This window comes from Camellia sinensis, chromosome 1 (assembly GCF_055761805.1).
Source record: "Camellia sinensis isolate YWXY chromosome 1, ASM5576180v1, whole genome shotgun sequence".
Taxonomy (NCBI): domain Eukaryota; kingdom Viridiplantae; phylum Streptophyta; class Magnoliopsida; order Ericales; family Theaceae; genus Camellia; species Camellia sinensis.
Genome location: NC_138961.1, coordinates 200,398,008 through 200,419,706, shown reverse-complemented (window position 1 = coordinate 200,419,706; position 21,699 = coordinate 200,398,008). Strand labels below are relative to the sequence as shown.

The window sequence follows — 21,699 nt, the reverse complement described above, 5'->3', positions numbered from 1 at the left end:
TGAGTTATTAACGTATATGTGTATGGTTTGTTTTAATGTGCCATGTAAGCGCAGCTCTAAGGACAAAGTTTTAAATTTCTTCCGCTTGGCCCCCATTAACTCTGTTAAAATACGTTATTTTGGTTTGAGGCTGTAGGTAATCTTATGATTACTGGCCGGTTATGTCCTTAACCCACGGGGGCGGGTTCGGGTCATGACAATAAGGAAAGTTCTCACTGTTCTCACATTCCATTTCATATCAGACGCGTTTATACTTTCATTTGAATTCAGATACAGTCACATGATCCCTTACTTTCATACGTTTATATTCACATAGATGCCACATTCGATATTGAAATTAACATTACATGTTATTCCACTTAACTTCTTTGATCATGCAAAAAGGTTTCATTTCAATTCATTTTCAATAAGGATGTGTTCATAATAGTTCATACACTTAAACATGGTAATGCAATATCCTTATTTCATTTCTAATACATCCTATAGCTCATATGGACACGTGTGTGCGGTATAACTTGTGCTCTGATACCACTCTGTCACGACCCAAACCCGCCCCTATACGTTTAGCATCGTAACTGGCCAGTAATCCGTGGACTACCGAAGGCCTCTGAACAGATTAATGAGATTAAGGGGCTAGCGGAAGCAAATACATAAATATAATTGTCCAATGAGCTGTGTTGTGTAGACACCCCATTTTTGACCGTCCTCAAGACTTGGACGTCACCATTGGAACACTTGGTGATTACCCATGTTTGTGTTTGTTCGGAGTTCCCGGAGGTCTCGGCTACGCGCCTTGCCTCAGGATCTCTCGACTCGACTGTTTAGTGTCTGGTTTTGCACCAAACACTTGTGTTTTGCCTTGGAGGGGCAGGGAATGCCTTGTGAGGCATCCCCACACATCACCGGCCATGGCCAGAGGCCACCGGCTGGTGTTTTGTTACCATCGGCAATGTATATTGCCGGTCGGCATTCTTTGTTGCCGGTCGGCAGCCCATTTTGTCAAGATGGCAATTTTGAGCAGCTGACTACTGTTCATCTGCTTTTATAGATATTTTAATACAGCTGTATGGCATTTTGTTCCCCTCCATACGCGTGCATGGAGGGATGGCCTTCTTGTAAGCTTGTCTTGTAAGCTTTACAAGATTGGCTCCTCTATAAGAGGAGCCCTCCCCTCTTGGCTTTAGGGTTGGACAAAAAAGTTAGAAAATATACAGAGGAGAGCTCTGGATTAGGGTTAGGGTTTGTGTCTCACCTATCTCTATTTCTCTTTCTCTTTTTACCTTTGTGTGTGTATAAGTGCATTTGTGTTTTACTATTGCACACAAACACATAGTGTTACACCTTCCCTTGGCTACTGAGGTTCTAAGAGGTTGTTCTTGAGGTTCTTGGGTGGTTTTGAGCTTGGAGGAGCAGCTGGTCCACCATTGTTGAAGAGGTTTTCAAGGGTAACAATCTTACCCCTTTTTACCCCTTTCTTGCATTGTATTTTTGCCTATCTTAGAACTGTTTTTGAGCTTAGTGTATAATATAAAAAAGTTCTATTTTTAGGCCCTCTAAATAGTTTGTTTAGAGTGTTTTTTGGTTTAGAGGTGTTTGACCCCTCTTAGGCCTTGAGAGGCCCCATTTTGTGCTATTTTGAGTGAGCTCCGGGACCTTGGTGTTTGGGCCTCCTCACCACTGAAATCATGAGAGATTTTAGAGGTGAGGATGGTGCCTTGAGGTCCTAGGGAGGAGAGGGCCCCCCCTCTCCTTGTTGTCCTTGAAATAGGCCTTTTTTGGCCTCTTGAGGGAGCACCTAGCTAAGCCTCATGTTGACCATGTCTTGGCTATTATTTATGCTTATTTTTCCATGAAATAGCATTGTTGCATGTTGGTTTTGGTACACCATGCATGCTTAGCATACCTACCTTGTAATACCATGTTTAGGCCTTAACATGCCTTAGGTTGTAAACCATTGTTCAAGCATGTTTTAGGTCTAGCTTTGTGAAGCTTTTGTGCTTATTTTGCCATGTTAGAGGTCTGTCCTTAGTTGTTTTGGTCGGCCATGACATGTTTAGTATAGCCCCTTTGCATTTTGGCTTGTTGGCCTTAAGTATGTGAGGGTATAGCATGTATTACTTGCTTTATTTCAGTGGTTTAGCACCATTTGTAGCATCATTTCAGTCACTTTAGCATGCTTGTATGCTTGCCTTGGATGCCTCCTTGATGCCTTATGAGCTTGTGTTATATGCTCCATGTTTTGGCCATTGTGCATGCTTTTGAATTCAAGCCATTTAGATGCCATCTAAGTGGTCTTTTGAGCTTTGTTTTATGTGCTAAAACTCTGTTTTGGTCATTAAATCCATGCCATGTTTGGTCTTTTTAAGTGTGGTCAAATACTTCATTAGCTTGCCTTGAATGCTTGGGCCATTTGTTGCATGTTTAGCCTATCTTGTTTGCTTGGTTTGGCACCATCTTAACATGATCCTAGAGCTTACCTTGCATGTCATTAGCCCATGCTTAGCCTCTTTTAAATGTGCTTGAAAGTTGCCTTTGTTTGCTTAAGTATAGGCCCATTAACATGTGCATGTGTGCAAGTGTGTTTGGTTCCATTTCTTAAGTTTTTGGCCACTGTTTTAGGCCTAGTTAGAGTTGCCTAATTTAGTTTAAGTCCATCCCTTTGTTTGTTGCATGCTCTCCTTGTATGTTGTAGCATATTGGTAAGTTGTTGCATGTTTGAAATCACATGATTAAATGAAGTCACATGTTGGCTTACATGCTTGAATGCCTACATTAGCCTTGCACACTTGTTAGTTGCATTGCTTTATGCCTTGCATTTCTCGCATGCTCATTTGCATTCCTATGTCGCATCCTTAGTTCACATGCTTAGGATTGCATTCCATTTGCATGCATGCTTGGCCTCTTGAAATGCTTGTGATAGAGGTTGAGTCCCACTGGTTTGTTTATGTGCATTGCATTCCATATCAAAATGCATATTTGATTCTTTGGGCCATCACGCATGGAAATACGCGATTGATGGTCCGAGAACCAAGAACCATGTCCCTTTGAGTCATGCACATGAAAAGGGGCTTGGTAGGTGCATACATTGCTTGAATTGCATTGCCATGCAAAGTCCTGTCCTCTGCTGCTGTCAAACAGGTTCTGCAGGCACTTTCTGCCGATCGACTGCATAGAGTGCCGACCGGCAACTCATCGATGGCCGATGGATGCATTCTTGGCTGATGACCACCAGATCACAGCCGGTGATGATTCCTTCCAGCCGGTGGCATTCCGCAGTATCCAGAGAAGCAATTCTGAGACTTTGGCAGTCTTCAGAGGAGCAGAGCAGGGAAAACAAAGGCAGATTGCGCATGGCAGTGTACTTCCGAGCAAGACCCGAGCACGCGCGCATAGAACCCTCTTCCCGAGGCCCCTGTTATTGCTTTTCTTATGCTTAGTTAATTTGTTAATTAATTAGGTGATTTGTAATACTTAATTAGCTTGTAGGTTAATTATCTGTAATATTTATTTGGTCCCTCCGAGCGAGGGCAAACTTGTAATAAGTGTGGGTGAGTGTGTGCATGTCTCCCAACCCCCACTTCTTTCTTCCCTTTTATTTACCTGCTTATGAAGGTAGATTAGGGCATGTTTAAATTAGCATATCTTATGCTATGCACGCATGCATCCATACATTTGTCTCACATGCACCAGGCTCGGTACATCATGCTAACTGCATTCGTACTTCAATTCCAAATTGAATACGTGCATCAACTGATTGCATTTCACATGCCATGTTTAGGTTAGCCGAGCCTGCTCCAATTGCATCCTGTATGTGTTGCATTAGTCAATTTGACATGAACTAGGACCATGCATGTTGGCTAACTAGTTTATTGTTATGGCACGGAGTACTCTGTAAGTATTTTCATGCTTTAGCATATCGCATGTGTGTGAATGCTATCATGACAGCATGCTTACTATGTGGCTAGATGCTTATGTGATAAACTGTTTGAATGTCTGTGGGTGAAGGTTGGGTTGCCTGAGTTGGAATAGCTTATTGAAATCCATGTTTTTAGCCTACTTGCGAGTAGCAAATTCCAAAACATCTTTCCAAAACAAACGGATATGCATTGCTTATTCCCAAATTAGGCAATCTAGTCTATACTTGTTTGCTGTGCGCATAACATAGTAATTCTAGGCTAATAATTGGTTTAAGAACACATAACGTTTTCAAAAACGGATATCATGGTTAGTAGAGGCCGATCTTAGGATCGGGCGAGAGGGGGTGCTCATAGCTGACCTTCCCCAATCGTACCCAAGTTCCCGAGCTGAGGCAACTCTGGTGATGACGGACATGTGGCCTTCGGTACCGAGTCAGGGTTTTCTAAATTCCCCCATAAAAAATATTTAGGTGGCGACTCTATATCTGGCAAAGCAGTCCATGTTTGGTACTTCTTTTCAAAAATCTGTTTCTCAAAACGATTTGCCAGATTTGGACTCTTTGGTTCAGATTAAGAACCGTAACACAAAATCGAGTCCGAACTGTAGCGAGGGCCCCCCCTTAAGCGGGCGCATCTACATGTTGACTTATATGAAACGGAATATTTTAAAAAAACTTTATATACATATGCAATAGTCATTCATACATTATACCCACACACATTATAGTATCTTAAGTCCAGCCAACAGAATTAAATTAAGTCATACATATACACAGAACCAACAGAACTTGAACATAGGACACTTCGAGAACCTCCACGTGAGGCACAATGATTGGATGACAACAGAACATAGATCTAGACAAAAGCCTTCAGGCTTGAGCTCCAGAATGCTCACCTATACATATATATACACACATTGAGCTAAAGCCCAATGAATAACATTAAGGTAAAGGGGTTAGTGAACGAATTCCGAACATATCATAAACGTAAAATAGATCATAGCATAATGATTCTCATATCAGAACATAATAATGGTACATCCCATAGAACACATCACAGAACGTCTTCCGACTAGAGTAATCGGTTCCGGATACCGATTAAACACATATCATCACAATGAAGTGGCTAACGAGATCTCGTAATTACTTGTATGTCATGGACCCACATTTTCATGCCGTGCCCTATGACTTGGGACTATCTATGGATGCCACAATAGATTTCAAACTTGGGATGTTCGTTCACGTAAACAGATATCATTTCATAAATCATAGCTTATCACATTTCATTTGGAACATAATTCATATCAACGTATCTTTACAAAAATGTTACTCACAGTGGTTCCAACAATGGTCAATCAACCCTCGAGTCTTGACCTACAGTCACAAAATACATAACACAAGCATGCCTTATTATTACACATTCAAGAGGCCATTAAGGCTTAGCTTTTATTACATTGGTTCTTATTCTTTCTTATCACAATGCCTAACACATACACACTTGCAGTCTCGGAACTTAACACATTCTTTGCTTAGTGTGTTTCTAATCCATAACCTCATTATCAAAGCTTAATTAAGGCTTAGAAATGCCTAAGATGCAATGATGATGCCAAAACATGCCTTGGAACACTTAGGACAAATTTTTGAAAATAAGGTCCACGCTCGAGCGGACATGCAAAATGTGAAGGGTCGCTCAAGCGCACATTCCTTCGCTCGAGTGATCTGTAAAAGACATGAAACTTCTGAGAGCTTGCAATTCACGCTCGAGCGGACTTTTGGTCGCTCGAGCGGAGTGCACGCACTCAGAGTGGTCGCTCGAGCGTGAACTCCCACGCTCGAGCGTAGATGCAAATTCTAGAATTTCTAGATTGCACCTTCAAGCTCAAAACTCGGATTCCAACCTTCAAAACACATCTCTTGGGCCCCAAAACTTGAGATAACATAGTAAACTTGTAAAACATGAAGAATTTAGGATCATTTCATAAAATCATGGCCCAAGGGTTTGTTAAAACCTCACAATTTCAACTTAAAACATGATGAATGTCCATGAACACAACATGCGTGAATTTTTCTTGTATCAAACTTCTCAAAACATGATCAAACACCACAAAACAACTTGAAACTTGATGATTTCCCCAAATAAAGATGAATTTCAAACATGCAAGAGAGAATTCTTGGAGTTCATGCTCAATTTGTGAGAAAATGTACATGCATGCATGAATTGCCACTCAAATCTTCCTTCTAAGCTCAAAACACACCCTTAAACACATAATCTTCATGTTGATAACTTAGATTCATAATGTAGGGGTTGAATTCATACCTATAGTCTTCAAACATACAAGATCCTCGCCAAACTTGAGCTACTCTAACAAAATCCCCAACTTCAACCTTAAATCAACACTTTCTCTCTCTAAAATTGTGCTCCCTCTATCTCTAAAATGTCTCGCCAGATTTTTTCACTCAAGGGAGATGAAACAAATGAGTTCAAATGAGCTTATTAGGCTCATATAAGCTTATGGTGCTAAAACACATTAATTAGAATATTAGACTAACCAAACACGACTTAATTAATCGTTCTGAATCAATTTTTAATAAAACTTGTCATATGGTTCTAAAAATTCCAAATAACAAATCGGTGTAGTCAATTCCAGTTTCGGATGCCGATGAGGCTTTCAATTTACATATTAAAGTGGAATTTCAAATAGATATTTCTATAAGTAACAGGTGGAAGGCCAAATATCGTGCAAATTCCATAATAAACCATAATTTATTTTAATCCTCTCATTAACATCCTTAATTACTGATTAGTGGCTAATTGTGGATCGGAGTTATTACAGAGTTTTCTTGGCCTAAGACAATGAAGAAGGCAAAGAGCAAGCAGTTTATTACCTTAGTAGGTTTCTAAATTCTTGTGAATGTAAATATTCAGCTGTAGAAAAGTTGTGCCTTGCATTGTATTTTGTTGCAATGAAACTAAGATACTATTTTTTTCCTACAACTGTCTTGGTAATTGCAACCATAGATTTGGTTAAATATATGTTGTCTAGACCTATGTTGAGAGGAAGAATTGGCAAATGGATACTAGCTATATCAGAATTTCATCTAGAATATGTCCCTCAAAAGGCAGTAAAAGGACAAGTTTTAGCTAATTTATTGGTAGATCATCCATATCAGACAGAAAGCCAAGAGGTAATGGAGCTTGGTATGGTTAGTGTTGAACTATGGCAAATGTGGTTCGATGGATCAAAAGCCAACGGTCTAACTGGAATTGGTGTGGTGATTAAGTCACCACAAGGGGTAGAAACCACACATGGTTTCAGAGTGGATGAAATTACTTGTTTCAATAATCAAGCTAAATATGAAGCTTTGATAATGGGACTGGAAATATTTATTGGATTACAAGCTCATGCAGTTGATATATTTGGAGATTCTCAATTGGTGGTTAACCAGGTGAAAGGAATTTTCAAATGTTAAAGTGCAAGCATGTTGCCATACTATGTTGTTGCATTACATTTGCTTTCTCAATTTCAGATAGCAAATATGACTTATATCCCAAGATTCTTGAATAACAAAGCTAATAATGTGGCTCAGAAAGCTTCAAATTTTAGGAGAAGGGATAACACTCAAATGAACATAAGCCAAACAACATATCAAAAGGTAATACCACCCTTAAATAAAAGGAATGTGGTTTTAAAAGTCAATCATAAAGACTTACAAGAACAAGATTGGAGGCATCCAATAATGCGGTATCTAGCTGGCCCATCTTCGAAAGCCAGCAGAAAAATCAAATTGCAATCTATGTAACATATAATGTACGGTAATGCTCTCTACAAAAGGGGGGGCAGACGAGTTATTATTGGAATGTTTAGGCCCAAAGGAAGCATTGACAACCATGGCTGAGGTTTATGAAGGCATCTGTGGTGCTCATCAGCCTGATGTGAAGATGAGATAGCTGTTTCGAAGACATTTCTACTATTGGCCAACCATCCTTAAAGATTGTATAGAATATGCTAAAGGTTGCCAAACGCATGGCACAATAAGACATGTACCCATAACTAATCTGCATGCGGTTGTGAAGCCTTGGCCATTTAGAGGATAAGCTATGGATATGATAGGGAAAAAACATCTACCCTCTTCGAAATATCATTGTTTCAGCTTAGTGGCCACATATTACTTCACTAAGTGGGTCAAAGCCAAACCATATAAGGCTATAAACCAGATCGAAGTTATTAGATTCATTAAAGATCTGATCCACAGATTTGGTATCCCACAAATTATAACTGTTGATAATGGGACTATATTTGATGGAAAGATGATAAAGTCTTTTGTGGCGGAGTTTGGAATTAGCCTTGTTAATTCTACCCCCTATTATGCACAAGCCAATGGTCAGACAGAATCATCCAATAAATCTTTGAAGAAAGGAATACATAAAGTTGTAGAAGACAATCCTAGGGATTAGCATAACTTACTGTTGGATGTATTATGGGCTTTAAGACTTCTCCAAGATCAAGTACAGGAGTCACTCCTTATGTCTTAGTATATGCGCATGATGCAGTACTACCTATAGAAATTAACATCAAGTCCTTGAGGGTGAGATGCCATGATCAGTTAGTTCTTGAGCAGTACTATCAGAGTATGTGCTTAGAATTAGAGAATGTGGATGAAGGTAGAATTCTGGCATTAAATAGCATTCTTTTTCAAAAGAAGAAAGCAACCAAAAACTATAATAAAAAGGTCAAGCACCTTAGCTTTGATGAAGGTGATTTGGTATGGAAAACAATACTCCTAATAGGGATTAAAAGCCACAAGTTTGGCAAATGGTCACCTAACTGGGAAGGACCATATCAAGTTTATAGAGTCTTGCCTTAGGGAATATATCATTTGAGAAATTTGAATGGATATGTACACCCCAAGAAAATTAATGGAAAATATTTAAAGCTTTATTATCTAACCATATGGGAAACACAAGAAATATAATAAGTGCTAAATGAAAGGAGCATAAAAACACTCAAATAATGAATAAGGATTTTATTTCATAATGAGTTGAATACATGCAGCCATAGATTGACCCAAAAGTCAGTACAATGTTTCAGCTGTTCCTTTACAATTGACTCTCTACTCTTAAGAGATTGGAACAATTGAATGGCTGTAGCCATCTCATATTTTCAATCAACTAGTCCTTGGTTAGTAATCTGTAGCTTGGTGGTAGTTCAACCTAAAGCCAGGTTGACTACTGATAACTCTTCTTTAAGTTGAGCTTTCTTCTCCAATAGTTGAGCTCGAATTGGGAGACAGAGGAATGTTGTTCTTTTAATTCTAACACTTCAGCATGTGTTTGGGAAACAAATCTCTGGTCTCTCAGCAATTTCTCTTCTACAGCTTTGGCAACATGGCAGATGTTGATGTAAAAGTCAACGGTAGCCGCCGCCTGAGATGAATGACTTGAAATAGTCATGCTGGATTGCTCAACGACCTTGCAGTACCGGAGGAAGCCATTCTTGATAATAGGCCTTTGCAAGGCTTCGAAGCGGACCCTCGAGAAGGATGTTAGTAACTGCAAACAATTTTCCAAGTCTAATGAAGGCAAGGAAGTCCTACTGGTGGAGGAAGAGCTCTCAAAGATATCTAAGAGAGAATCAGCTAGGACTAATGGCTCAGTTTCATTGCTAGCTGTTGGAATGGTGGACGTCATGTCAAAAAGGCTAGCTAGTCTAGCTTAAAAAATGTCCACTTCTCTGCTGTCATGGTTGATGCAGAAAAGGCTCTGATATGAGGAAGAGATGGCTGCATAGGGATATGAGAGGAAGATGAAGTATCCGTAGCAGTTTCTATAGTCTTAGTTACTAGTAAGTCAAGAGAAAAAGGACTGAAGCTAGATAAGGATAGTGGACAAGGAACTGGTGAGCTACCAGTGTATTCTCTACGGGAATCAGCTATCACTGGAGATGAAGTAATAGCTGGAATTTCCTTAGGAGAGAAAGGAGCAGCAAGGCTTGAAGGAAGAATAAATTGGGTAGATTTGAAAGATAGAAAAGGAAAGTATGGAGTTAAGCTGAAAGATAGGGATGTAAGAATGTTGTGCCTCAGGAAAGGTATGAAAAATGTAGGACCAGGAAGTGGGAGTATTGCTTGAATTGGCTCCATAGTTTGAGGTATTTCAACTTGAGATGAAATTGAAGGAGTCCTTATTGAAGGAGAATATAGAGTAGTTGTTGCTGCAAAATAAGAAATACAAAGTAATGTTAAGTCTCGGTATCAAGAATTTGAGGAAAAAAAAATAGAGGCACATAGGAAATTACTAGTTTCAGAAGTGGTGGCAATGATTGGAGAGCTGCGAAGGGTATAATGTTCAACAGTTTGTTATTTTCTTGCAGCTTTCCTTTGGAGTTCATTAGCAGCAGCAGCTTCATCCCTAAACATTTGCTGTTATCTCCTCTTCTCAGCCCTCTGAAATACAATAAGCTCTTTGGAATGTTCTGTTTCTACCGCTTTAGCAGATGCTTCATGAATAGGGTCTCCAATGAAATCAGAAAGAGAGACAATCATTTTCCTCCTTCTTTTTAAGGGTGTCACTTGCTCTTTTTCTGTCTCTTCTTTTTCTTCTTTTACATGAACCTCAAGTACCTCATCTTCAGGGTCAAGTAAGAGCTTTCTTTTCCTTTGTTGTTGCTGTTTGCTCTTGAGAAGATTTAAAGCTTGAACCTTTTGGGGAGAATCTCCCTGTGAGGCACCCGTACCACCTATACCAAAGAAAGAGCTATAAGTAAGGACAAGAGCATCATAAAGGAGGAGAAGAGAAAAGAAATAGGAGTACATACTTTTCTTCGAGGCAGCTCGAGTAACTCTAGGTGGAGTTGAGGTAGCAGGAACAAACTTTGTAGTGGCAGGCGCAAGAGCTGAAGTAGCATGAGCAGTGAAAGAGGTAACAACTCTAGTCCCTTTGGACTTGGCTTGAGGTACATCCAGTACCATCAACAGATCTTGAGGAAGAATGGCCAAGTGCACCTTCATATTGGCCATCCACCAGTTCTGGCACCTTTTCAGTAGGTTGCTTTGAGGTATGAAAGGTAAGTACTCAAAGTCAATTAGATCTTGGATGAATTTGGAAGTTGCTTCTTCCAATCTAGATCTTCGAATCTTCAGATCCTTGCTGGTAAGGCTTAAATTGGTCTGACTGCAGAGAGGTATAGGGACCCCTTGTGAGAATCCAAATTGCCTAGCAAATTGGGCAGGACAATAGGGCTCAGAGATGCACTTGTAAGCTCTAGGGTTCATAGTCCCAATGAATAATTCCCTGGGAATCAGAATAGAGGCCCACATGTTTTTGTGCTGGGGTGTAGAACATGATCTATCACTCAAAAAGGTCCTCAACTAGGATGGGCCAATATTGGTAGTTTCGAAGGACGGAAGCTGTGAGAAGAAGGGGAAGCTGTGAGTTGGTGAAAGAAAGAAAAGTTAAAAGCAAAGTTGGAAGGATAGAGTGAAACATTGGCTAACTTCATGCCATGAGTGGTAGGGTTTGGCTTCAAAAACCTTAGGCATTTAGATTGTAAATCGGTGAAGTATGCAAAAAGTCAAAGTTGAAGTATCCAAAATGGGCCTCCTTGATTGGCATCCAAGGGTTTTCCACAAAAAAGGGAACAAGCTCTATAAACATGACTTAGAACGTATGGAGCTAAGGCCACATTTCTTTGTAAAACAAGGGCTTTGGCAAGAGGGGCAAACTCAAGCATGATTCTCTGAGAAGAGGTGCAGAAGAGGAACTTGCAAAGCCAATACAATATAAAAGAGAAAAATTCCCTATCAGTCACAGGGCCCTCTCTTTTGTTCTCAACCTTGACAAAGTCACTACAGGATGAGTTCAGAGAGGGGAGAGGAAAAGGGGTTTTGAGGTCAGGATAGTCTGGACCAATCGGGGTACCAGTAGGGGATAATCCTAACAGATGGCAAATATCAAGGATAGTAGGAGCCATCATCCCACATCTGAATTAAAAGAAATTGAAAGCAGGATTCCAAAAACAAAAGGCAGCAGGTATTAAAAAAGGGTCCTTTGAAATGGTGAACCTAGATAATTGAAAGGCGTCGAAGAGATAGAGCTCATGAAGATCCAGTGTCTTATCAGGGACGACCCGATCATACCATTCCTCCCACTCTGGTCTCACTGTGGGCCAGCAGCGATGGGGTCGGTTCATCCTCCAGCTTCCCCAATCAAGACCACCTTCATAAAGAAGGAAATGATCTTCTAGGCGAGGATACAGAGCTGAGAGCTCAGTGGGAATCTCCTTAAAAATAGGCCCAAGCACGTATTCTTGTTGCTCATGGCGACGGGGAATGAAGATGCGTTTGTCGATGGCACTTTTCTCACCAGCCTTGTATTTCTCACACTCTTCATTAATAATCCTTTTCAAGGCCACGGATGGACTCGCACGTTCCACAGCCAGTATTTTCAAGGAAGAAGAAGCCATTTATAAAAGTTTTTTCAGAAGACGAAGTTGGGAAATAGAGTAAAGGGAAAGAGAAAGCCAACAGAAGATGAAGGGTTTGTGTGTTAGACGACCAAGTGAATTGGGAGCACAAAATAAAAGGGTTTTTAAACCTTTTTGTTTAAAAAACACTCAGTCGTTTTATATGGGCGGGATTCATAAAGAAGTACTAAAGGTACGGGTGTGAAAAGTTTCCTTCAATATTGATAGTTATGGAGGGAAACAGATCTCAAATACTAATATTAGCTTCGAAATAAAATGTGTGGCTTCGAAGCCAAGTTTCAGTGCCAAAATCAAGTGACAAACAGCTTCGAAAGCAGGAAGTTGACTTCGAAGCACATTCCACACCTAAGGGTGCAGGAATGCCCAGGTATTTGTTTACTTCAAAAGGATTAAAGACCTGTTTTTAGGTTTCTTGATGTGAGTAAAATCCTTCGAAGAAAAATTTGAAATACCTTATGGTTAGAGTTTGTTTGTTCTAGGTTTCAAACCAATAGTTGGTTAGTAAAATCCTTTGAAGCAAAATTTAAAATCCTTTATAGAAGTTTTTTCAGAAGACGAAGTTGGGAAATAGAGTAAAGGGAAAGAAAAAGCCAACAGAAGATGAAGGGTTTGTGTGTTAGGCGACCAAGTGAATTGGGAGCACAAAATAAAAGGGTTTTTAAACCTTTCTGTCTAAAAAGCACTCAGTCGTTTTATGTGAGCGGAATTCATAAAAAAGTACTAAAGGTACGGGTGCGAAAAGTTTCCCTCAATGTTGATAGTTATGGAGGGAAACGTATCTCAAATATTAATATTAGCTTCGAAATAAAATGTGTGGCTTCGAAGCCAAGTTTCAGCGCCAAAATCAAGTGACAAACAGCTTCGAAAGCAGGAAGTTGACTTCGAAGCACATTTCACACCTAAGGGTGCAAGAATGCCCAGGTATTTGTTTACTTCAAAAGGATTAAAGACCTGTTTTTAGGTTTCTTGATGTGAGTAAAATCCTTTGAAGCAAAATTTGAAATACCTTACGGTTAGAGTTTGTTTGTTCTAGGTTTCAAACCAATAGCTAGTTAGTAAAATCCTTCGAAGCAAAATTTGAAATACCTTATGGTTAGAGTTTGTTTGTCCTAGGTTTCAAACCAATAGTTGGTTTAGTAGTATACAAAAGGAATCGCTTTTTTAGAATAAGACAGTGCTGTCCTTAAAAGAGGTTTTTATATTTTGGAAAATATAGACTATTTGTTTGAAGCAAAATTAATTGATTTGAAACTGCTTGATTGTATTAACCATATGTTGGGGAATTGGATATGATCAAATCAAGTTTCGAAGGGCAAAATTAGTGAATTCGAAGCCTTAATTTTGTTTGTTTTTGACAAATGGGGTGAAATTAGACCATGCCAAATAAAGAGAAAACATCTTAGCTTTATTAAAACAAAAGCAATTACATCAGAAGCCTTTTTTGGCTACATATTCAAGTTCATAAAAATAAGGAATAGAGTAAATGACAAGGTCATGGAATTTGTTCCAACTATAGTCAATGAACTTCTGTTCTTTTTTAATTATATCTTTTATCTTCTCCAGGCTAGGCTGCTGAAGTTGATATGCTCTTATTTGATAAAAACGTTTTTCGGCGTTTATTTAAACTTTGTTTCTTTCAACCCTTGTTCTATCTTATCCATGTCCAAGTCAACCCAGCATGCAGAGTCTTTATTCTTAAAATCATCATATTCATCGATGAGGTTCTCTGCTTCATACTGGGTATGAACTCGACGGGCTAAGATTTGGTCCAAAGATCGAGTGGTGGCCGCAGAAATTTGATACCAATGATGAAGCAGTGGGAGTTGGTCTAAAAACATTTGGAGCTCTGCTTGGGCGATAGGGTTAAGGACATGACCCCGGGTCATAACATCACAAGCCCATCGAAAGTTCTTAAAAGGAACATCATCCTCGAGAACATTGAAAGGCAAGCGAGAAAAGGCTGCAAGTAAAAGTTGGGCTTGATATTGCTGAAATATAGTAGGGGGAGATGGTGGGCTATAGGAGGGGAGCAACTGGTCTTCAAAGAGAGTAAGTCTCAGTTCCTCCATCCAGTGAGGGTTTTGCGGAAGAGGAGGTGCAGGAGCTTCCATCTCGAAAGAAGAAGGGAATTGAGGGTTTCTAACAGAATCAAACCAGTTAGAAGAGCAAAGTTTTGCCTTCTGGGCTAAGAATGATGGGCTATACCCTTGAGCTTCTTCTAGATGACGAGTGGCTTGTACTATCTTCGTGGGCATGGAAAATGTGTACCGTGCTACAAGTAAGTTGTCTTCCAAATGGCGTTAGAAGTCGATAGGTACATATGGGTAAACCACCAAGCTTCGAGCAAAGGGAGGGAAAGTTAGAGGATCAACAAATTCAACAAAATGATGATTGATTCGCTCTCTTAACTTGGACTCCTTAGGTTCTGGCCAGCTTCTCCAACCAGAAGCCCCAGAAGAAGAAGAAGCTGCAGCCTCATCCCACGCAGAAGGTTTTAGGTAAGAAAAAGAGCTTCCAATATCCATGTTTGCAAAATTTTGGGTTAAAGAATTGTGGACAATAGGTTCGTAATCCAAAGGTTGATAGTTTGTAAAAGCTTCCATGACTTGAAAATAAGAAGGTAGGTAAAAGGGGCTAATCAATGCATGAAGGTTCTTTCGAGGACGAACAACATTATCAAACGACTCTTCATATGCTTGATCGAGGTAAGAAAAGGTTTGCTTGGCCATGAAAGTTGTACCAGTCTTTTCGATTACTGAGATAGTGGGAATGTTCAAAGGATAGAAGAGAATTTAATGCAAATGTTTCATTAATGAATGACGATTGCATTTCTGAAAAAAATGCAAAGCCTATGCACGTTCTAAGACGTGGATAAAATACCTTGATCCACTAATATCACCAAGTATTGGGTATATTAGTGCGGGGGGTAATGTTGGCTACATATTTTGTATAGGCCAATCACAGTTCAACACGTGGCAGGATGAGGGCAATACGGGAAGACAATTCAAATCTTCAATCGTAATCACACACGTGGTAGTTAGTATTGGTTATTGTGGATCTGCATAGCACTGGATCAGTAAAGAGATACAAGATGACGTGGCTTTAATAGTTACTCGAATATTTAAATTCAAAATTAGGAGGGAAGCCTAACTGCAGACATGGCGTAGTGGAGCTAACTATGAGGAAACATGATCAGCGATCATGGAGGGATGATTCGACGGTTAGAAACTCATTTCGACGGTTATCATTGAGAAGTATAAATAGTAGAGAAGGCCCCAGAAAGAAGGCCCCAGACTTAGATTCAAAAACCAGTTTTTATCTACTTTATTTTCTTTCCAGTTTTTACATTTCTTGTTCTTTACATTTCTGTACTTCAAATTTCTGCACTGCACTTCGTTCATAGGAGTAGTTTCAAGTAGTTTGTTGCTATAAACCTCTACGAGGCTGAATTGGATTATTGTAAGTATTTCATTTTTACTTAATGAAATGCTACAATTGTTCTTCATTTAAATCGTTGTTTGCTTAATTCTCCTAAACAAAGTTGAAAGAACTGAAACACAATCGTCTGATAATTGGTTGACAATTAATCTTCTGTAAGGACTGATTGATCGTTGCTGGCATGCCTAAAATTACAATTATAACCTTGGAAAGCCAAAAAAGCCAACATCAGGCCTGTTGGGTTCGTAGAGTCCACCAAGGGTCCTGTTTCGATAATTTGAATTGTTCAATGTGTAAATCTTATCGAGTACTTTATCCATGTAAAAAAATCATATTGATCAAATATCGATAGCTACTTAATCGAATTAGATTTTTGTTAGCAATTTATTTTAAAAATTATATTTACCGTTGATAGAAATTTGAATCGATCAAGTAGTTATCAATATCCGATCAACGTGATTTTAACCGAAATAAAGTATTCAATGAGTTCTACACATTGAATGATTCGGATAATAGAAACAGGATCCATAGTGGGCTCTCATAGGTCCAACAACATGCTCCAATCCAATCTCGAACTGGAGAGAAGCTTGACCCATAATTAAAAGTGTACTGAAAAAAGAAAAATTAAAGACATAGGATCATGTGCAGTAAGACAACACAAATTTTCATAATTTTCGTTTGTCCAAAACCCACATCTTCAAATTCGGATACATAATTAACAAAATCTTACACAACAAAAAACAATTCATATTCTCCCACCAAAGTAACAGACTAAGCCCAAAAGGCGTCCGGATCCTCTAGAGTCATTTCCTAAAGTGATCCTCTAGAGTGTTCTTTTATATCCCGACACGTGTCCTATTGATGGAACCAATGGCTGAGATGATCCCTCTCCAAAACGACGTCGTTTTGGTTGCCAACCCAATTTTTTTTTTTCTTCTCAGTTTGCAGAGATTGATTCCAAACTCATTTCCCAAACTCATTTTGCAGAGATTTTGATTTTTTTTGGCAAAGATCTAATTTTGGGTATTGAAGAGATTGAAGTTGAGAAACTCATTTCCTAAACTCATTTTGCAGAGATTGATTCCAAACTCATTTCCCATGGAAGGTGAGAAACAGAAGGTGGGTAACAATGAAGTTGTAGTCTCCATTTTGGCTATTGAAGAAACTTCAAGGAGAGACCAAGACAATTAAAGTGGGAGTTCTAAAAGTCTCACAACACTGGAATCTGGGTCATCATCTTTTCCAAAGAATGCCCAAACAGGTTCTTCTAATGCTGGATTAACAGAGCTTCAAATGTCCACACTTCTAAACTCTTCTTCTCCAGAGATAACCAAATCATGCACAACACCAGATAGGCCTCTCAAAATCCCAGATGAAAATGTTACTCGACGAAGATCAATTCCACGGTCTGCGTATTCGAAACCCAAATCAAGAGTTTCTCAACTTCATTGTTAGAGATTGATTCCAAACTCATTTTGCAGAGATTGATTTTTTTTGGCAAAGATCTAATTTTTTGAAATCTCTATGTCCTCTAGTTTTTTGCTCTCTATTCTTCAAAAAACTCACTTTAATCTCTATTCTTCAAGAAGCTTCAAGGACAGATTTTGCAGAGATTTTGATGGATTTGAGAGATGAAGAAGAAAATGGGTGGATTTGCAAAGAAACCCACATGAAAATTGATTTGGTGTCATCCATGGCCATGAACTTCCTGAGAGCAATAAACAGAGAAACCCAAAGAACATTTCAACCCAACTATAGATTTCAACCCAACTATAAACAGACCAAAACAATAAACAACCCAAATCAAGATCCATAAAGAAACCAGTAGATCAAGAACGCTAATACCCATGAAGAAGAAGAAAAAGAAGATGAGAGTGAAGAGATGGAAATCTGAAACACAACCCTTTTCTTTCTCTATTTGTCTCTATGTGTGTCTCTGTACTGCTTCATATAAGATCTGCAGAAATTTCGAATTAAAGTTTTTTTTTTTTTTTTTTTTTTGGAAAATACTCACCAAAACGACGTTGTTTTGATGAGTTTTATTCTCAGTCGTCGGATTAAACACTTTAGGAGATCACTCTAGAGGATTAACTCTAGAGGATCCTTAGGCACCCAAAAGGCCTTGTAAGACACAACAATAACAAAACTCTCCTTGTAATGAACAATTCAAATTAAATATAGAACTTAGAAGAGTTCACTTTTCGACAACTTTAACTAGAATGAAAAGTTCATCATATCCACGCTCAAGCTCTCCATCATGACAGTTTCCATGAGTCCACAGTTACTAATTGCTTCCATCTTCTTGTAGTTTTCAAGTCCATGCTTGGGTTTGAATGGGCAGGAAGAGATGGGAAGGACTGGAAGGTTGTCGCAATTGCAGATTTCGATCATGTACCCATCCGGGTCGTGGAAGAACACTTGATCCACCTGGATCCCTCCTTCCTCCACCACCGCCGTTGCGTATTTCATTCCCAGTTCTTCCAGCCTCCTCTTCACCAGTCCAACATCACTGCACTGTCACAAGATATACCAGAATTTTCATCATCATTATTGTTCATGCATATTATCACAATACAACAAAACTATGATTTAACTTAAGCTTAATTAGGTTAAGCATATTGATTTTTTAACCTTTTGATATTGATACACTATAGTATAAAATGATGGGAGTTTTTTTTTGTTTCAAAAGTTATCTCAATTTTTTTTAAAAATATTACTCGTAGTTTATTTTTTCAATTTGCCCTCACAAAAATTTTTGAAAATATTATTTCTATAATAGCTTTTGCAAATTGTCTGTGTATTGTATATATATGTATATAAAATTTTTCACGTAAGATTTTAGATATCAGATTGCCAAATAAGAAGATTATGTGCATGGTATCACCTTATCGAACAAAATTTTCTGGTTCTACCATTGTAATCTGATACTACCAGTTCAATTACTATAAATTTTTATTTTTTATTTTTTTATTTTAACGATTGAAAACATTTAAAAATTTAAAATGCTTGTTATTCCCGATATTGTTATTAATCCAACTAAATACCATTTTGTTATTTAAAACCTTGGTTAAACAAAAAATTGAAGAAGCTTGAGTGGCTATTTTAGTAGACTATTTGGCTTTTTGGCTATTTTAGTAGGCTATTTTAGTTTTTGTGTTTGGGAAGTTGAGATGAATTTTATTTGAGTTGTTGTATTGAAAAATATGTTGAAATGATGTTTGAAATTAGAATGACAAATTTGCCCCTAAAAATATATTTTTTTAAATTGTTGTCAAGGGATAAAACTGTAATTTACCATCTAAAAATCAAATTTTGTAGCTGACAGTGCCGCTGTGCAGGCCCTTTTTTTTTTTTTTTTTTTTTTTTGAAAAAACTTGCAAAATGGCTTTTTGGCTAAAAAAATTTTTTAGGCTATAATAGCCGGCCAAATCACTTCCCAAACAGCGCCATAGTAGTTCTTACTTGAAAGGATATGTGGTTATCCTTGGGATTGATGGGTCGTGGTTCATTCATGGTGTTGTACTCATCAATGGACTCATTTTCAAGCAAGTGTATCCCAATTCCATAATTGAATAACCTGAAGGGAAAGAAAAAAAATCATACAAGGTGGTTAGTAGCTTGATAAATAGTGATTGATAATTTAATATGTATGAAGAAAAAGAGAAGCTCTGTTTTGGTCGCTTAGATGAACAACTAAAGAACAAAATAATGAATTGAGTTTTTCTCTTGAAGAATGATTCCCAAATACAATTTTTTAATTCAATAATTTCATTGTTGGAAAGAAAAAAAAAAGAAAAAAAGAAAAACTCATCTCAAATTATGTGAGAGCGATGAGTCAGGATTATAGTTGTGTTTTAATTTTTGAAATGAATATACCATACAAGACCACTTGATTCACTCATTTTTATAGAGAATTATCTATTAATAAAAAATGTGTTTGAATAAAGTCGCTATTATTCTTTGTCTTAATACATTTCGGTCATAAAATCATATGAAAATCTCAAAGACGAGAATGGATTGTGATAGAAAAATAAAAGAATTTGGAAACTTAGGATTCCGTGCCTAAACAAAATTATATATTGAGATTGTGTTTGATTGGCAAATAAGAAAGTAAGATTAGATTAAATACATTCAAGATAAAATAATCCAGCCCTTGGTTCATATTTTATTCAGAATAACTAACTTAATTTTGAGGGGATTTCCCCCTTCATATGTAGGTTCATTTTATTTCAGAAAAATAATGGGACAACTTATCCGAAATTAATCCTAGAATAATTTCCATCAAATCGTGCTTACAAATTAAATGCAGACAAAATAGTTTCTTTATTTATTTATAATTAAGTAAATAAACTAATTTATGTGCATCTCGACTAATAATTTAAAAGAAAAAGAAGGACGAGAGAGAGAGAGAGAGAGAGAGAGAGAGAGAGAGAGAGAGAGAGAGAGAGAGAGAGAGAGAGAGAGAGGTGGTGGTGACCAAGCTCCATGGAAATTAAAGGAAGAGGGGCGTTTGATGAGGAAAAAGCCCAACACATCTTCATAGAAGCGCACAGAAGTCCACACCGATCTCACTAACAAAGATACATGGTTCAGTGATAGAAGAGGCAGTGGCTCACCACCTTCTTCACCCTCACACTCACTCTCACAGCTGCTTATTAATTCCTCCTCTATCACCATTTTTGCACCTTTTTTATTTCACAACTTCTCTGTGTTTTTTCTTTTTCTTTTTGTGTGTGTGTGTGTGTAACATGAATGAATCTAGTAGTGTAACTCTTTTATAGATGAGAAAATTCCCAAAATGTGGTCGTGCTTTCATTCAAATTTACAGACAATTGTCCTTTAGGACTGACGAACTTTCCTGGCTGATTCTCTCATTTAATAGGACAAATTTGGAAACCCAACAACATAGGATCAATGTCTTGTAAGAACACATAAATTAATTAACATTTTATTTTTTTTTATAATGTGATATTCGGTTCAATAGACTGACTAATTTGAATGGGACTAAATCATTGTCTACTAACGAGGAACTCATTTAAGTTGGGACAAATTCCGTATAGACAGATCTCAAAAAATTATTTACGCTTAAAAGATTTTGAATCTCAAACTTCAGAAGGAAGCATACAACTTTTCATATAGGATGCAACATATCTTACATATAAAAAAATTGAATATGATTCTATCATCGGTTATATTTTTGGTCTTAAAATGGTGTGTGCGCTAGGAGGAGAGGTTCCAAATAGTTGAGAAGCTTCTTAGATGTTTCGTTTTCGAGTTGTTTTGAATCATGTGATTGCCCAATTTTCTTCATCATGCACATGTCCTGTTGGCTGATATAAATATTTGGCACGCTTTAATCATAGCTCAAAATACTCTCCTTATTCCTTTTTTTGGAGAAAATAGCCTTAAAATTATTTTATCTTATATTTTCATAGGACTGTAATGGACCCTTGATAAATGATATTATCTATTTTCTCTCTATCTTATTTTACAATTAATTGATGATTATATTTTAATGTTGTGCTCTGTTTGTTTTAGTGAAGCATGTTTTTATAAATTATTTTCTATAATTTTTGGTGTTTAGTGTAACAAAAAATGTAGAGTAAAAAAAAAAAAAAATTATTTGGATGAAATATATTTTTCCAATAAGTTTGAAGAGCTTTCTAAGAGTTGAGATCCTCTCCTTGAGTTCTTTCCTTGTCTCTCTACTTGCAACGGTAGAGATGTATCGTGAATTGATTCAACGGTTTAGATTTGGGCAGAAAAAATAAATTTGAATTTATTTTTTTTAATATATATTTTAAATAGCTAAATCTAAATTGTTAGATCAACTCACGGTATATTTCTACCGTTGCAAGTAGG

General features: G+C 37.7%; 1 protein-coding gene across 1 annotated transcript; it reads right to left on the bottom strand.

Moving 5' to 3' along the window:
* Nucleotides 1-17,989: 17,989 nt before the first annotated feature.
* LOC114296128 (glyoxylase I 4) lies at nt 17,990-20,632 on the bottom strand. The gene is made up of 3 exons (XM_028240420.2): nt 20,315-20,632; nt 19,300-19,414; nt 17,990-18,351 (listed from the first exon to the last, which is right to left on the bottom strand). The coding sequence occupies exons 1-3, from the start codon at nt 20,512-20,514 to the stop codon at nt 18,052-18,054; spliced, it is 615 nt and encodes a 204-aa protein (XP_028096221.2). The 5' UTR covers nt 20,515-20,632; the 3' UTR covers nt 17,990-18,051.
* Nucleotides 20,633-21,699: the final 1,067 nt, after the last annotated feature.